The sequence below is a fragment of the Diabrotica virgifera genome, chromosome 6 (assembly GCF_917563875.1).
Source record: "Diabrotica virgifera virgifera chromosome 6, PGI_DIABVI_V3a".
In the NCBI taxonomy this organism is placed as follows: domain Eukaryota; kingdom Metazoa; phylum Arthropoda; class Insecta; order Coleoptera; family Chrysomelidae; genus Diabrotica; species Diabrotica virgifera.
The window spans coordinates 244106137-244119969 of NC_065448.1; the positions used below are offsets into that span (position 1 = coordinate 244106137).

The 13833-nt window shown below is 33.7% G+C and overlaps 1 protein-coding gene across 3 annotated transcripts in view; it reads left to right on the forward strand.

Moving 5' to 3' along the window:
- Positions 1-13833, forward strand: part of LOC114336520 (ADAMTS-like protein 1) — a 1384970-nt gene that overhangs the window by 1277227 nt on the left and 93910 nt on the right. For all 3 annotated transcript variants that reach the window (XM_050655007.1, XM_050655009.1, XM_050655008.1), the window contains one exon: positions 12427-12529. In XM_050655007.1, coding sequence (XP_050510964.1) covers positions 12427-12529 — 103 coding nt within the window. The remainder of the gene's footprint in view (positions 1-12426; positions 12530-13833) is intronic.

Genomic DNA, 13833 nt, shown 5'->3' on the forward strand with positions numbered 1-13833 from the left:
TCTTTGAAGCATGCATTTTGGGCGTGGTGGAAGCCCTGGCAATTAAAACATTGAGTTGGTCCGTTGCTCTTTCTTAGATCTTCTATTACTACTCTCATGTACATAAGGTTGGTAATTTTCTTGGCTTTGGGTACGTCTTCTTTTTCCACTGTAATTATAAACATTGGCAGAGATTTTTTGTCTGCCTTCCTAGACTTCATGTTTGTTACGTTAATTGTATTTATTTCATGTTTATTTAATAGTTCCGTTTGTATATCTATAGGTTTTGTATTTGAGGGAAGTCCTCTAATAACCATTTTGGGCTTGATATCTTCGTCTAATGGGAAGGCGATCCACTGAATTTTGTTTTCTTTATTATAATCTTCCAAGATATGGGTAAATTTTCTATAATCTTCAGGGCATTTTGTTTGAATGAGTGTTTCTCTTCCGTTTTTGGAGATTTTATTATCTGTGTATATCTTTTGAGTTTCAGCAATTTTCAATATTGTTCCTGTTTCGTTTACTGTTTGTAGTTTTATGACGGGTGGTTTCGGTTTGGACCTGTTTATAGTGCTTTCTTGATTGTTTTGTTCGGTGATAAGGATATTATCAATTTCGCTTGTTTCCATTGTCTCTTCCCTGCCCTTATTCGGTAGGGAAGGAAATAGTTCTTGTACCTTAGATGTTGATGGCACGCTGTTGTCTTTTCCGACCTTTTTTGGCAGGGAAGGGAAATCTTCATTTGTTTTTGTTGTGGGTGTTATGGGTAAATTTTTTGTATTTGCGATGTTATTATTAGTATCTTCAATTTTTTTCTTTGGGATTGCTGTCATCGATTTTTTTTCATTTATTTGTATATCGGTTATCTGGTTTTCGTTTTTAAGTTCGTCGAATCTTTTATCTATAGTTTCGATTACTTTTTCTTGAGAGTTTATTATTGTATTTTGTAGTCCATTGATTTTTTCATTCAATTGATGGATTTGGTTTCTGAGTTTTTTAATTTCTTCGTCCTTTTCTTTTAGTTGCTTTTTCATTTCAGCCACTGAATCTTCATCTTCCTGGCACTCATTCGGCCTTTGACGTTTTGCTGCCTTCTTATTTTTGTTTTTAGTTTTATTTTTCTCTACTATTTCTGATTCGTGTTCTGGTTCCATGTTGTTCTGTTTTTTCTTTTCCGCTATGGCCTTAGGTGTTTTAGAAACGCCGTTTAAGGCATTGCACGTTAAATTTTCATTATTTTGATCAATATCAATATCAGAATTATCAAACAGCGGAAGATTTGAGTAAATATTTGGACTTACCTCCATCGGTCCTCTTTATAATTGTTTTTTTTTTTTTTAACTTACTTTTCTGCCCCACGAAATGTATACCTATTTTTGAGATATTCGATGTTGTACAAACTCGTCGGCAGCCTGTCTGATCCTTCAAAAAGGTTTAGAACTTCGAAATGTTTAAAGTTTTGGAAAGAACTTTTTAAATACGTCTTTATACTTTGACAGTGAATTTAGTTGTGTTGGTATACGTTGTGCTGAATTTTGAAAGGCGTTATTTAAGTTTATTTCCTTGAGATTAACCCCCAGCAGCAGAAAAATCAAATGTGTCAGAAAGTGACTGTATTAGAATCAATACTTTTCGCGATGAAGGATACCGTCAAGTTAAACTCGTTGAACGGTTTAATAACACTCAGTAGATCATTTTACTGCGCAGTGTATTTTCGTTAAATATCAAAATTAATTGATATTGTTTCTGTATACAATACAATTGATTTTTGTTTTATTGGTATGTTATTTATTATTGAATTTACTTTAAACAATTTAAGTCTTCTTAAAATGACTTCTACAAATGTACTGACTAACAAAAGAGATTATTTTTGTACTTATTTAGTGAAGCCAAAGATATGTAGACTTATGAGCTGTGAAATAAATTTAAAAAATGTTACAATAAAACCTTCCAATAGAGACCAACCTCGGGGTATCAAAAGCTTGTCGCTAAAGAGAAGTGGTCGTTTTCTACACTCTCTCCAATCTCTTGGAAACGCCCCAACTCTCTTTCAGTCATAGACATTAGTGTCCAAGAATGTCTCAACAGAGATACTCGTAGAGCAAAAGTCTTTATTTTATCAAAGTTTGTCAACGTTTGAGTTGACAAACAATTGAGTATTTGAGTCAAAGTTTGTTTGGGACTGTAAACAATTCCTCAGGAAGCTGTCGTAACGCTACAAAGTAGCTTTAATGGGGTTACGAGGTTAAAGGGAATTGTAGAAAATAAGGAAGCTGATGGTCTCTCAAAAGGAGGGGCTAATAATCCATTCCGAAGTCCAGATACCTCTGGATTATCGAAAAGCCACATCAAAGACGAACTCCGAACCTTGGAACTCAATCAATTACAACTATATTAGTCGAACACATCAGGAAGAAGGCAAGCAAAAAGGCTCATCAAAGTGTTGCTTACTTCAACAAACCGCCTTCTCGAAATAAGTAAAAAAGATGTAGAAATATTGGTCACTCACCTTCTCATTGGTCACAGCCCTCTGTGACAGCTAGATTAAGGTATTCACAAAAGACTTCTATAGGTCGGAGTGCGGAGAGGTTACATGGCCTTAATAACTTCACATAATCTAATCTAAGTGCATATAATTTAGAATACTAATGTAACATTTTATTCAGAATAAAACTAACATCTCTCCTGGGATGCTCCTCCAGGAACTCATGAGGTGAACTTTGCTCTCATAAACAGTGCTATAGTAATTAGAGGTAACAACAACCGCAATTTACATAAAACATAAAAATCCACAAGAAAATGCTGCAATATGGGCATCCCAATCGATGTCGATAGATTGTACACAATGCACTTCGCTGACGACCAAGCCATTCTAGCTGAAGACGAGAGTGATATAGACTATATGCTCAGAAAACTGGAAGAGAAGTACACTAAGTGGGGCCTTACAATTAATATACAAAAAGCCGAGTACTTAGTTGTAGCAGAAACGCCAGCACGCCTACAGATTGAAATGGGAACTATAAACCCAACAGTCTTCAAATACTTAGGAGTCCAAATAACTTCAAAAGCAGGGAGTAACCACGAAATACATTCCAGGATTGGCCAAGCAAGATCAGCCACCAGTCAGCTAGATGGACTATTGTGGAGTAATAAAATAAGAAAATAAAATAAAAGAAGAATGTATAAAACAATAATAGAAAGTATTGGGTTCTACAGAGCTGAACTCTGGGAAATCAACCAAAGAAACAAGTCAAAAATCAAGGCGATGGAAATGAACTATTAGAGACGATGTTGCCGACTCACTAGACTTGATATGATGAGAAACGAAGATATTAGGAGAGAAATGGAAATTGATCTAGATATATAATAGACACAATCGAAGCCAAACGACTTAACTGGTATGGAAAAAAATAGAAAAATGGACTCCACCCACTAGAAGAAAATGAGGTAGACCAAGACGATCCTGGAGAGAAGATGTCGAAGATGCAATGACCGCCAGGGACCTAAAAACTGAAGATTGCTTCGACAGAAAACGCTGGAAATTAGGATGCGAAAAGCGGCGATAGTTGTAGAAGACTCGGTTATTATATATACATAAAAATCCTCTGGTGGTTTAACAACGATATTTTTAAGGTGTAATGTACAATGCATTTTGAGTTTTAAATTATTGATAGAAAGAATAGCATTCTTATTTTTTTTTTCATTTATTTTTGTAATATTTACAATCTGTCCAAAAAATTGTACAATTGTACAAAATAAAATTTACAATGTGTTTGTAAATTTACAAACTAAGAACACTAGGTAAATTAGCTGACTGAAAATTGAAACTTTGACCTCTAGAGGGAGATCCAATGATAACTCTCTTTACATACATTAAATTAAAACAAATTTAATTATTATAGGTTATTCGAATCTTTGTGATAGAAGAAAGAAATCAATAAACTATTAGTATGGGAACGCAAAATCCTGCGAGTTATATATGGTCCTTACAGGAACACTCTAACAAATGAATGAAGGAGCAGAAATAACAATGAATTGGATACTCTCTTCGGGTAGGGAAACATCGTGAGTTACATAAAATCCAATAGACGAGCCCAATAAGATGAGCAGGCCACGTGGTACGGAGTGATGATGACAGACTGATTAGGTGATTAGCAATGTTTTTTGGGGGGAAAGGCCAGACGGTAGAAGATCGGTAGAACGGCCTAGAGTAGAAGATGATAGTGAGACCATGGGAACTTGGTCTCACTATCGGGGCAGATCGAGAAGCAATGGGCTTAAAAAGTCTGTTTACGCTATGAATACACATAAATTTCATTATCGTAGAGAATATTGAGCGATCTCGTTCTTTATACAGGGTGTTTCATTAATAATAGTCCATATAGCAACTGGAGAAACCTTAGCATAAAATATGAAGATTTAATCTAAAACACTTAAATAAAATATGGTTCCTTACTGAGTTACAGGGTGTTTTATCTAAAAATTTAAAAATTATTTTTGCTTAGAATTTTAAAACTATTAGACGTATCTTTTTCATACTGCACAGGAAGTATAGGTACTGTACAAACTACTAAATTATGTTAAACAAACGTTTCTGGCAATTACCAGAGGCGTACGACGGGGGAAAGTGAATGGTTGACCCTTTCCAAATTCTACGCCACTGCCGGAATTACTATTTTAGTTCAATTTTTGAATTCTCCAATACTTTCTATAAAAATAATATACCCTTCACTCGTAACGATAAAGTCATTAATTTTCGAGATATTTGAAGTTAAAAATGAAACGACACGGTTATTTTGATTAATGTATTGTATCGCTTCATTTTTAATTTCAAATATCTCGAAAACTAATCATTTTATCGTTACGAATTAAGAGTATATTATTTACATAAAAATTATTGGAAAATTAAAAAATTACACTAAAATAGCAATTTCGTCAGTGGCGTAGAATTTGGGAAGGGTCAACCAGCCACTATCCCCTGTCGTACGCCTCTGGTAGTAGCTAGAAACGCTTATTTATCTTAATTTAATAGGGTGTACAGTACCTACACTTTCTGCCAAGTATGATAAGGATACGCCAAATAGTTTTAAAGTACTGGGTACAAATAATTTTTAAATTTCAATCATATGAATCATATCGCAAATTAATCAAAATAACTGTGCCGTTTCATATTTAACTTCAAATATCTCGAAAACTAATGACTTTATGGTTACCAATTAAGAGTATATTATGTACGTAGAAAGTATTGGAGAATCTAAAAATGCCACCAAAGTAGTAATTTCTCCAGTGGCGTAGAATATGAGAAGGGTAAACCAGTCACTCTCCCCTGTCGTACGCTTCTGGTAGTAGCTATAAACGTTTGTTTATCATAATTTAGTAGGGTGTATAGTAGTCGCACTTTCTGCTAAGTATGAAAAGGATGCGTCGAACAGTTTTAAAATGCTGAGCAAAAATAGTTTTTAAATTTTTAGACAAAACGCCCTGTAACTCAGTAAGGAACCATATTTTATTTAAGCGTTTTAGGTTAAATCTTCGTATTTTGTGCTAAGGTTTCTCCAGTTACTATATGGACAATTATTAATGAAACACCCTGTATAAATCGGTATACCCTTTACGCCTTCGTAATATTCGTCTGATTTAATTTTATTCCCTAATTTGTTTCTTATTTCCTTGACACTTTTTGACGCTTTTCATGAAGTTTTGCATTCCGTTCTACAGAGCTTTTAACTCATTTGCAAAAAAAATGTATACAAAAGTTAAAATAAACTATATAACAAATTGTGTGACCGAACTGCAGTGCAACTTAAATCTTGCATAACAGACTTTCTCGCTTAAATGAACAGTAATAAAATATCAATGAATAAACCGTCACAGACAAGAAAATTCCCATTTCAGGCACGTCGAGAATTCTTCCTTCTTTTATTAAATGCGAATAGGACAGAAAAGTAAAGGGTGTTAGTTACCTTCTAATTTAAGTCACGAAGAGGGCTTTCACAGTTCATGAGCACTTGAAATTTTCCAGACTCACTCAATTCGAGCCATTCATAAGTTGAGAAACTCGTCAAATGAAAGTGGAAAATGCATGCAACTTGTTTTTAGAGTGGTGTTTTTCTTTTGCTGTATCAGTGTTTTCTTTCTTTTGACAATTTATTGAATATTTTTTATACCGTAATGGGTTTTCGAGGTAAAAGATAAAGCATAGAAATTGAATTTGGTAGAAGAATATCAGAACAGCAGTAATTTCTTTTAAATTTGGGTTAATTGAAAGTCTACTACACTTAAAAGCAAAAAAAATCGACTCACTCGATGAATTGTAGTTTATGGTTGGTAGTTTCACGTTTAGTCCAGAAAAAACCGAAGCTTTTCACCTCACAATTTTTACAGAATGGATCGATTTGCTTGAAAATTTAAGAGTATGTAGTGGATAGTCCAAGGATCAAAATCTATATGATGCTGAAAGGCGCTTTTACCATGGGGGTGGTTGCCACCCCATCTCGGGGTGGAAATTTTTTATTATATTTTGACCGCAAAACTTGATGAAAGCATTCATTCTAAGCAAAAAATCCTCCATACATTTTTTTGATAAAAGTAATAGTTTTCGATTTATTCGCTATTGAAAGTGTTAGTTTTATATCAAAAAAATCAATGTTTTTCGATATATACTCAATTCACTCAATTTTTACCATAGAAAAAATTTTTGACCACCAAGTTCTTGGGAACTAAATAACCTACAATTTCATATTTAAACATTTTTTAGTACATATATCTAATGCTAATCTTTCTATTCTGAAAAAAATGGCGTCCTTTACCAAACTACAAAAATTCGTTATTCGCTTTTTAACTCCAGTTTTTTAAAAACTAATCATTCTAAGCCAGTCAAACTTCTATAATCTATTATATATATACAGGGTGTCCAGAAAATCTACCGACAAACGTAGACAGGAGATTCTTCAGATAATTTTAAGATAATTTAACCCAATTTACTTAGTCCGAAAATGCTTCCTAAGGGAGCTAGAGCTCTTTGAAGATGGCGTCTTGTAATTAGTTTTTTTTTAAATACCTCCAGAACGCTTCTATTTAGAAAAACAAAAATTAGTACGCGTATTTATCTTCAAGATATAAATCTAATCCATCCATTGCAAATTTCTAGTATCGATCATAGGCGTCCGTTTTGGGTAGAGCAACGGTTATTTTATCGTATAACTTTTTTATCTTTAACTTTTATGCATTTCTGATACTAGATTATTAAATTGTGAAGTATTATAGTACTAAAAGGTACTCTTGTTTTAAATCGGTAGGACACACCGTTTTCTAGAAAAATCGATTTGAAAATTTTTCGCTTTTTGAATTAAAAAAAAATTTCAAAGAAAAACTGTTTAAAAAGACGAAAACTGGTACTTTTATTTATATTCCAGAGATAAATCGATTTTATTAGTTGCTAATTTCTAGTACTGGTCATAGGCGTCCGTTTTGGGTAGGTCAACAGTTATTTTATAGCATAACTTTTTGTCTTGAATTTTTGAGCATTTTTGCCAATAGATTATTAAATTTTGAGGTATTCGAGTACTAAAAGTTACTATTACTTTATATTGGTAAAATACTTCGTTTTTCGTTGAAAAGTTCTTTCAATTTTTTTTCAAATTTCAAAGACGAAAAACTTTCAAATTGATTTTTCTAGAAAACGGTGTGTCCTACCGACTTAAGGAGGAGTACCTTTTAGTACTATAATACCTCACAATTTAATAATCCGCTGTCAAAAATGCATAAAAGTTAAGGACAAAAAAGTTATGCGATAAAATACCCGTTGCTCTACCCAAAACGGACGCCTATAACTGGTACTAGAAATTTGCAATGGATGGAATCGATTTATCTGTGAAAATTAAATAAACATACCAATTTTCGTTTTTCTAAATAGAAGCGTTCTGGAGGTATTTAAGAAAAACTAATTTCATGACGCCATCTTCAAAGAGCTCTAGCTCCCTTAAGAAACATTTTCGGACCAGGTGAATTGGGTTAAATTGTCTTAAAATTATCTGAGGAATCTCCTGTCTTCGTTTGTCGGTAGAGTTTCTGGACACCCTGTATATACATATATAGTGGCTACAATACCCCCGTGGGGGTAGCGCCGCCTTTACAGGCTCTCTAGATCCATGTTTTCGAGGTGGATCAGTCCTCCATTCTTCTTTGTCTTAGACTGCATTACATATCCGGTTCCAGCTCCTTCTGTCTCTTGCTCTTTCTTCTGCATTTCTAATTCCCATGTCCTCTAGATCTCGCTTCACCTCTTCCAGCCATTTGGACCTCGGTCTTCCTCTTCGTCTCCTACCGGCCGGGGACCACTTTGTTACTATGTTTATTATAGCTTCTTCTCCTGCTCTCCATACATGCCCAAGCCATCTCAATATTTGTCTCTTTATTCTCCTGACTATATCTTGCCCCTTCAATGCCTCATTTATTTCGTTATTTCTCCGACTCCTGTATTCACCTTCTGCTGAGCGGCCGTGGAGTAACGGCATAATCGCTGGCCTCATATGCCAGTGTACGTGGGTTCGATCCCTGCCAAAGACAAACCATTTTCATTTCCAATAATGACACGAGCCGTCTCACCGTGCCTCGGAGAGTACGTTAAGCCGTCGGTCCCCCTGGGCTAGTGTACATCGACACTAGTTACTTGAAACAGGGTTAAAGATGTAATTGGCGCTGGAACTATCCGAAAGGATCTCCCCGGCAAAAATGCCATACGATATTATTATTACCTTCTGCTGTTTTTATTGGTCCTAATATTGCTAGAATTATTTTTCTCTCAGTTCTTCTCAAATTTTCTTCGTCTGTCTTGGTCATTGTCATCACTTCTGCTCCATAAATTAATGTCGGTCTAAGTAATGTTTCATAGAGCCTAATTTAGTTGTTTTTGTTAATATTTTGCTTTTTATCATTTTTTTGTTGGCTTGGAATGCTCTATTTGTTGCCAATGATTTCTTTTTTATTTCGTTTTCTCTTGTTCCGTCATTTGAGAGCATGACTCCTAGATACTTATATTTACTTACTTCTTCAAATTTGTATCTTCTCACTTTTCTAGAATCTATTACTAATACATAAATAAAGAAGACTGAATAAGACAAATGACTAAAAACACCGCTAACTCACATTATTATGCTTCCAGTTTGATTTCTCCTTTTTTTAATATCTTGATTTGTTGACCGTAACTTTTTTTATTTTTTATCTTAGAAAGTTTAATAAAAATTAATTTTGTAGGTGTTTATAAAGTCTATAAGACTGTTGATATTAAATCCTTTTAAAATTCTCAGTCACAAAAATTGGTGACTTTAAAAGGGTTGGTAAAGGTGGTTTTTGCATGTTATTACAAGTTTTAATTGTCAATAGGTCACTCATTTTTTGCCGCAGAAAAAATTTTTGCAAACTAGCTTCTTAGGAATTAAATAAGCTACAATTTCATGTTTAAACATTTTTTCGTATCTCTGATGCTAATCTTTCTATTCTGAAGAAAAAGCATTTTTTACTAAACTCCAAAAATTCGTTATTCGCTTTTAACTCCATTTTTTTTTAAACTAATCATTATAAGCCGATCAAACTTCTAGAACCTATTAATAATACATAAATAAACAAGACCAAATAAGATCAATGACTAATATTAATTAGGGTGGTGATTAGGGGGTTGCTTCTGATCACTTTTTCACTGAAAAAAATAGGTTTTGTTTATTTTTTGAAAAGGTACATTTTTGTTAAGCAAAGTTGTTTTGATAAAAAAAAACTTTTTGAGTTATTAGCAGAAAACTGATTAAAAACATTGATTTTTTCGATTTATAACTAACACTTTCGATAGCCAATTAAAGTCGGAAGTTACTAATTTTATTAAAAAAATGTATGGAACATTTTTTGCTTAGAATGAATGTTTTTACCAACTTTTGTTGTCAAAATATAATAAAAAATGTCCACCCCCGAAGTGGAGTGGACTATCCAATACTTATCCTCAAATTTTCAAGCAAATCGATAAATTCTGTAAAAATTGCGAGGTTTTGTCCTATTTTAAGCTTCATTACTTGGACTAGTTGTCTTAAAACAACTAATGCAAAAAAAATATTGTCTATTATAGAGCTTTCAAAAAATCATTGTTTTATATAGTTCTTTCACTCTAACTTTTCCCATGCGTCACGATTCATTTTGAAACAAATTGAATCAAAAAATAAAGTGAAACGTACGTTGATGTGTGGTATTGATACATAGTACTGCCAGAGTGTCTGTGAGTAACTAACTTTGAGTTAAAAAGAGACCTAGTATAAATAATAGTTCGTAAATAATTTCGTGCATGGAAAAAGTTAGAGTTGCAGTACTTTACAAATTGGCAACGTGTAAAATTTGAGAAACTGTATGGCATAAGGACTGCAGCAAATAGTGTAACGGGCATGTTCTACGCAATTTAGACCTCTATGAATTTGCCGGTGGTCGTCTCAGTCGCTATTAAAACGTTGACGTATGTGTACACATGGAAGTACAGTAAGTGAATATTTTATAAATAGATACTTCACCACTGAAGACGGCCCAGGTAATTTCATAATTACGAGAGGGATATAGTCAGAGAAATGTCGCCCGTCGCCTCCTTATGACGCAGTCTGCAGTCTCAAGGGCTTACTGTCCATACCAGAAGACCGGTAGCTACAGTCAACGACTAGATTCGGGTCGACAACATCTAATGCGAGAGAGAGGGAGATGATTGATTTATTGTTCTGAGTGCCTTGAGATATCGACACAAGACAGGAATTAAGCTTTAACCATCCTTGAGGAATGTTCGTGGTGTCACCGTCACAGAGTGGACAGTTAGGAGAAGACTTAACGCTGCCACTTTGGCTCCCAGACAAGCTAACACAGGGTCCAAATTTTATTTATTTTATTTAGCGTAATGAACCTAAATATTAATGTCCAATTTAGCCACTCAATTGTTTCTGGGGAGCATTCCACAAAGTCCTGGAGGTTTCCACGGTAGGCACGATTTAGGCAGTCTGAAACATAATGGCTTATGGTCTGTCCAGGTGATCCGCAATCTCACTGTGGACTTTCCGCACGACCCCATTTGAACAGAGAATCAGCACATTTACCATGTCCGGTACGTATGCGATTAAGCCTCGCCCAGGTGGACCGGGGCAGATTTGATCCGATGAAATCCTGAGTTGGGTGGATATCTAAATATAGTCTGCTGCTATTGTTGGCATCCATATTGTGGGTGCCAACAATCTGCTACCTTTGTATATCATAGGAATCACCAATTTTTCGATCAGATTTGATTGGAGGATTTCTAGATCTCAGTCGCTGGCTCTATTGAGATGTCTGGTATGTCTTGATGGATTGGTAATTGAACTTTGGCTACAATTTTCTGTTACTTTCTCACTAATGCTGCTGTACGGCGTAGATCAGTGATTATTCTCATGGTTTGGTTAAGTTGGACATCGATTGTGTTTCTGTATGCACTATTCGGCCATACTGGTGCACAACATTCTGCCACTGAAGAAACCAAAGCTAGAGCAGAAGTCCGAAGAGTATCTGCAGAAGCAACCCAAGTTGCTGCAGCAAGTTTTGATATTATACTGTTTCTTGTTCTCAGTTTACCGGCTGCGTTTGTAAGATGGCTTTTGAAGGTGAGTATTCTATCAAGTGTGACGCCTAGGTATTTGAGGTTGTTGTTATGTTTGATAGCTGTATCATTTAGAGTTACATTGAGAGTATCGCCGGCAAGTTGATTCGACAGGTGAAAGAGACAGGTTTCAGTTTTGCTTGTTTTAGGGCGTAAGCGCCAGTTCTTAAAGTAGTTACTTAGTGTAGTTAGGTCCCAGTTTAGAGCTCGTTCTCCAGCTTCTTTACTATTATCTTCTATAGGACAAAGCAGGCAAACTCAGTCCAGGACGAAGAAGACCCTCATGATTGAAGAACTTGCGAGATTGTTATGGTGTTGATACAAGCATGCTATTCAGGGTGGCAGTGAATAAAACTAGGATATCCTATGATGGTAACTAACGTTCTGAAAGGACATGGTACATTAAGAAGAAGAATATTTTTTAGTTGAGTTCATGAGATATATTTTATTTATTTATTTGTTTCGCTATGTGGAATATCGTCATCGAAATAACAAAGATTAGAAAATAATTGCCTCAGTGACAACACAAAAAAACAGAAAATTAACAAATTACCACATTCTTGTTTAATACAAAGTAATGGTGATTTTACATTAATAAATTGTGTCTATAAAGTCAATTATATAATTCATTAACAGCTCTAATCTACCAACCCTCAGCATCAATCTTGTTAAAAACTCTTTTTCTATACTAAAACTTTCAGTTCCTTTTTTCCTGAATAAACTTACTCGAAAAATAAACAAAGTAACAATAGGGACAAAATAAGACAAAGTTTGAAAAAGTTTTCTTGTTTTTTTTTCAGATGGCATGCAAGCGAGTGGGGAGCATGTTCGGTTAGTTGTGGTGGTGGCGTAAAACTTCGTCAAGTCCATTGCGTCGAAGAGACAAACAATACGAAGATAATGGTAAGTCTAATAAAAGAGATTTTCTTAAATAAAATAATAACAACTTCTTTCTAATTAAAGTTAATTGAAATTAATTTAAAAATAAATAAAAAAAAATTAAAAACACTGTTTTATAGAGCCTTCTAAGAAACTAATTAAGGTTATTTTTGAATTTCATTGTTTATAAGGTAGTATTATAGTCGTATATACTCGGTGTGCTAAAATATGATTGGTTATCGGTATACGGTGCCTTTAGTCCTTAAATACGTTGAATAATAATCCAGGGCCCATCTGTTTTAAGATGGACGTTGAGAGGTGACTCAAATTTTTTTGCAGAAATTGCTTGAAAATAACTCAAATAATAATATTTGAGTTATCCTCCCTCCCAAAAAGGTCCGGAACATTGTTTAAATAATCAAAATGTCAAAAAATGAAGGAAAAATTCGATTTTTTTCTTCGTTTTTTGATTATAACTTTAAAAGTATTCATTTTCCAGAAAAGAGTAAAAGTTTCGTAATTAAATTTCCTACAATATAGAATTAGTTAAAAGTTGAAAAAATAGTCACCCTTGTTGCAAAATAGCAATAATTGGGAAAAAACTATACAAAAACAAGTATTCGCATTTTACGTTTTTCAACCATTTATACTACACTTATGACCTTCATATTTTACCCAGAAAAACTTTATGATACAATAAAACAATACTGTAAATTTCATTAAGATCGGTTCAACACATTTTGCAAAATAAATTTTGCAATCCAGCTTTCGCAAAAACAATTCATTTTTTCAAAATGTTACAGGACTGAAAATAAAGCAGATAGCAAGTTGAAATTTTTTTTGCTTGTAGAAGTATACTGTACCTTTCATTTGCAATTTGCAAAATTAAAATCGATTAACTACCACGGCGTCAGGATTTTTTTTAAATAAACATTAATTATTGGTGCTACGCGCAGGACAGCGGTGTTCGATTCACATGAAGTTGATTTCCACCAAAATTTCTTCCAATCTTCATCTAATATATTATTTTCTTACTCTATATTTTGTTGTATTTTAATATTTTAATTCCACAAAAATCAAACTAATTTTATTATTGTTTGTGAAATATTGTTTAAACAATTGTATATGTTTAAAAATAATAAACATTTATTCTCAAGTTAAAATATATGAACAAAGAAAGTTTTTGCTAAAAAAAGTGTTATTTCAAAGGATAGAGTATGTGTTTTTATTTTGCAATAAACAAATTTATTTATTTATATCGAAATGTAATAAAAATTAAAATGTATCAATAATTATCAAAGGTCATTGGAATGCCCAATCAGAGCAAA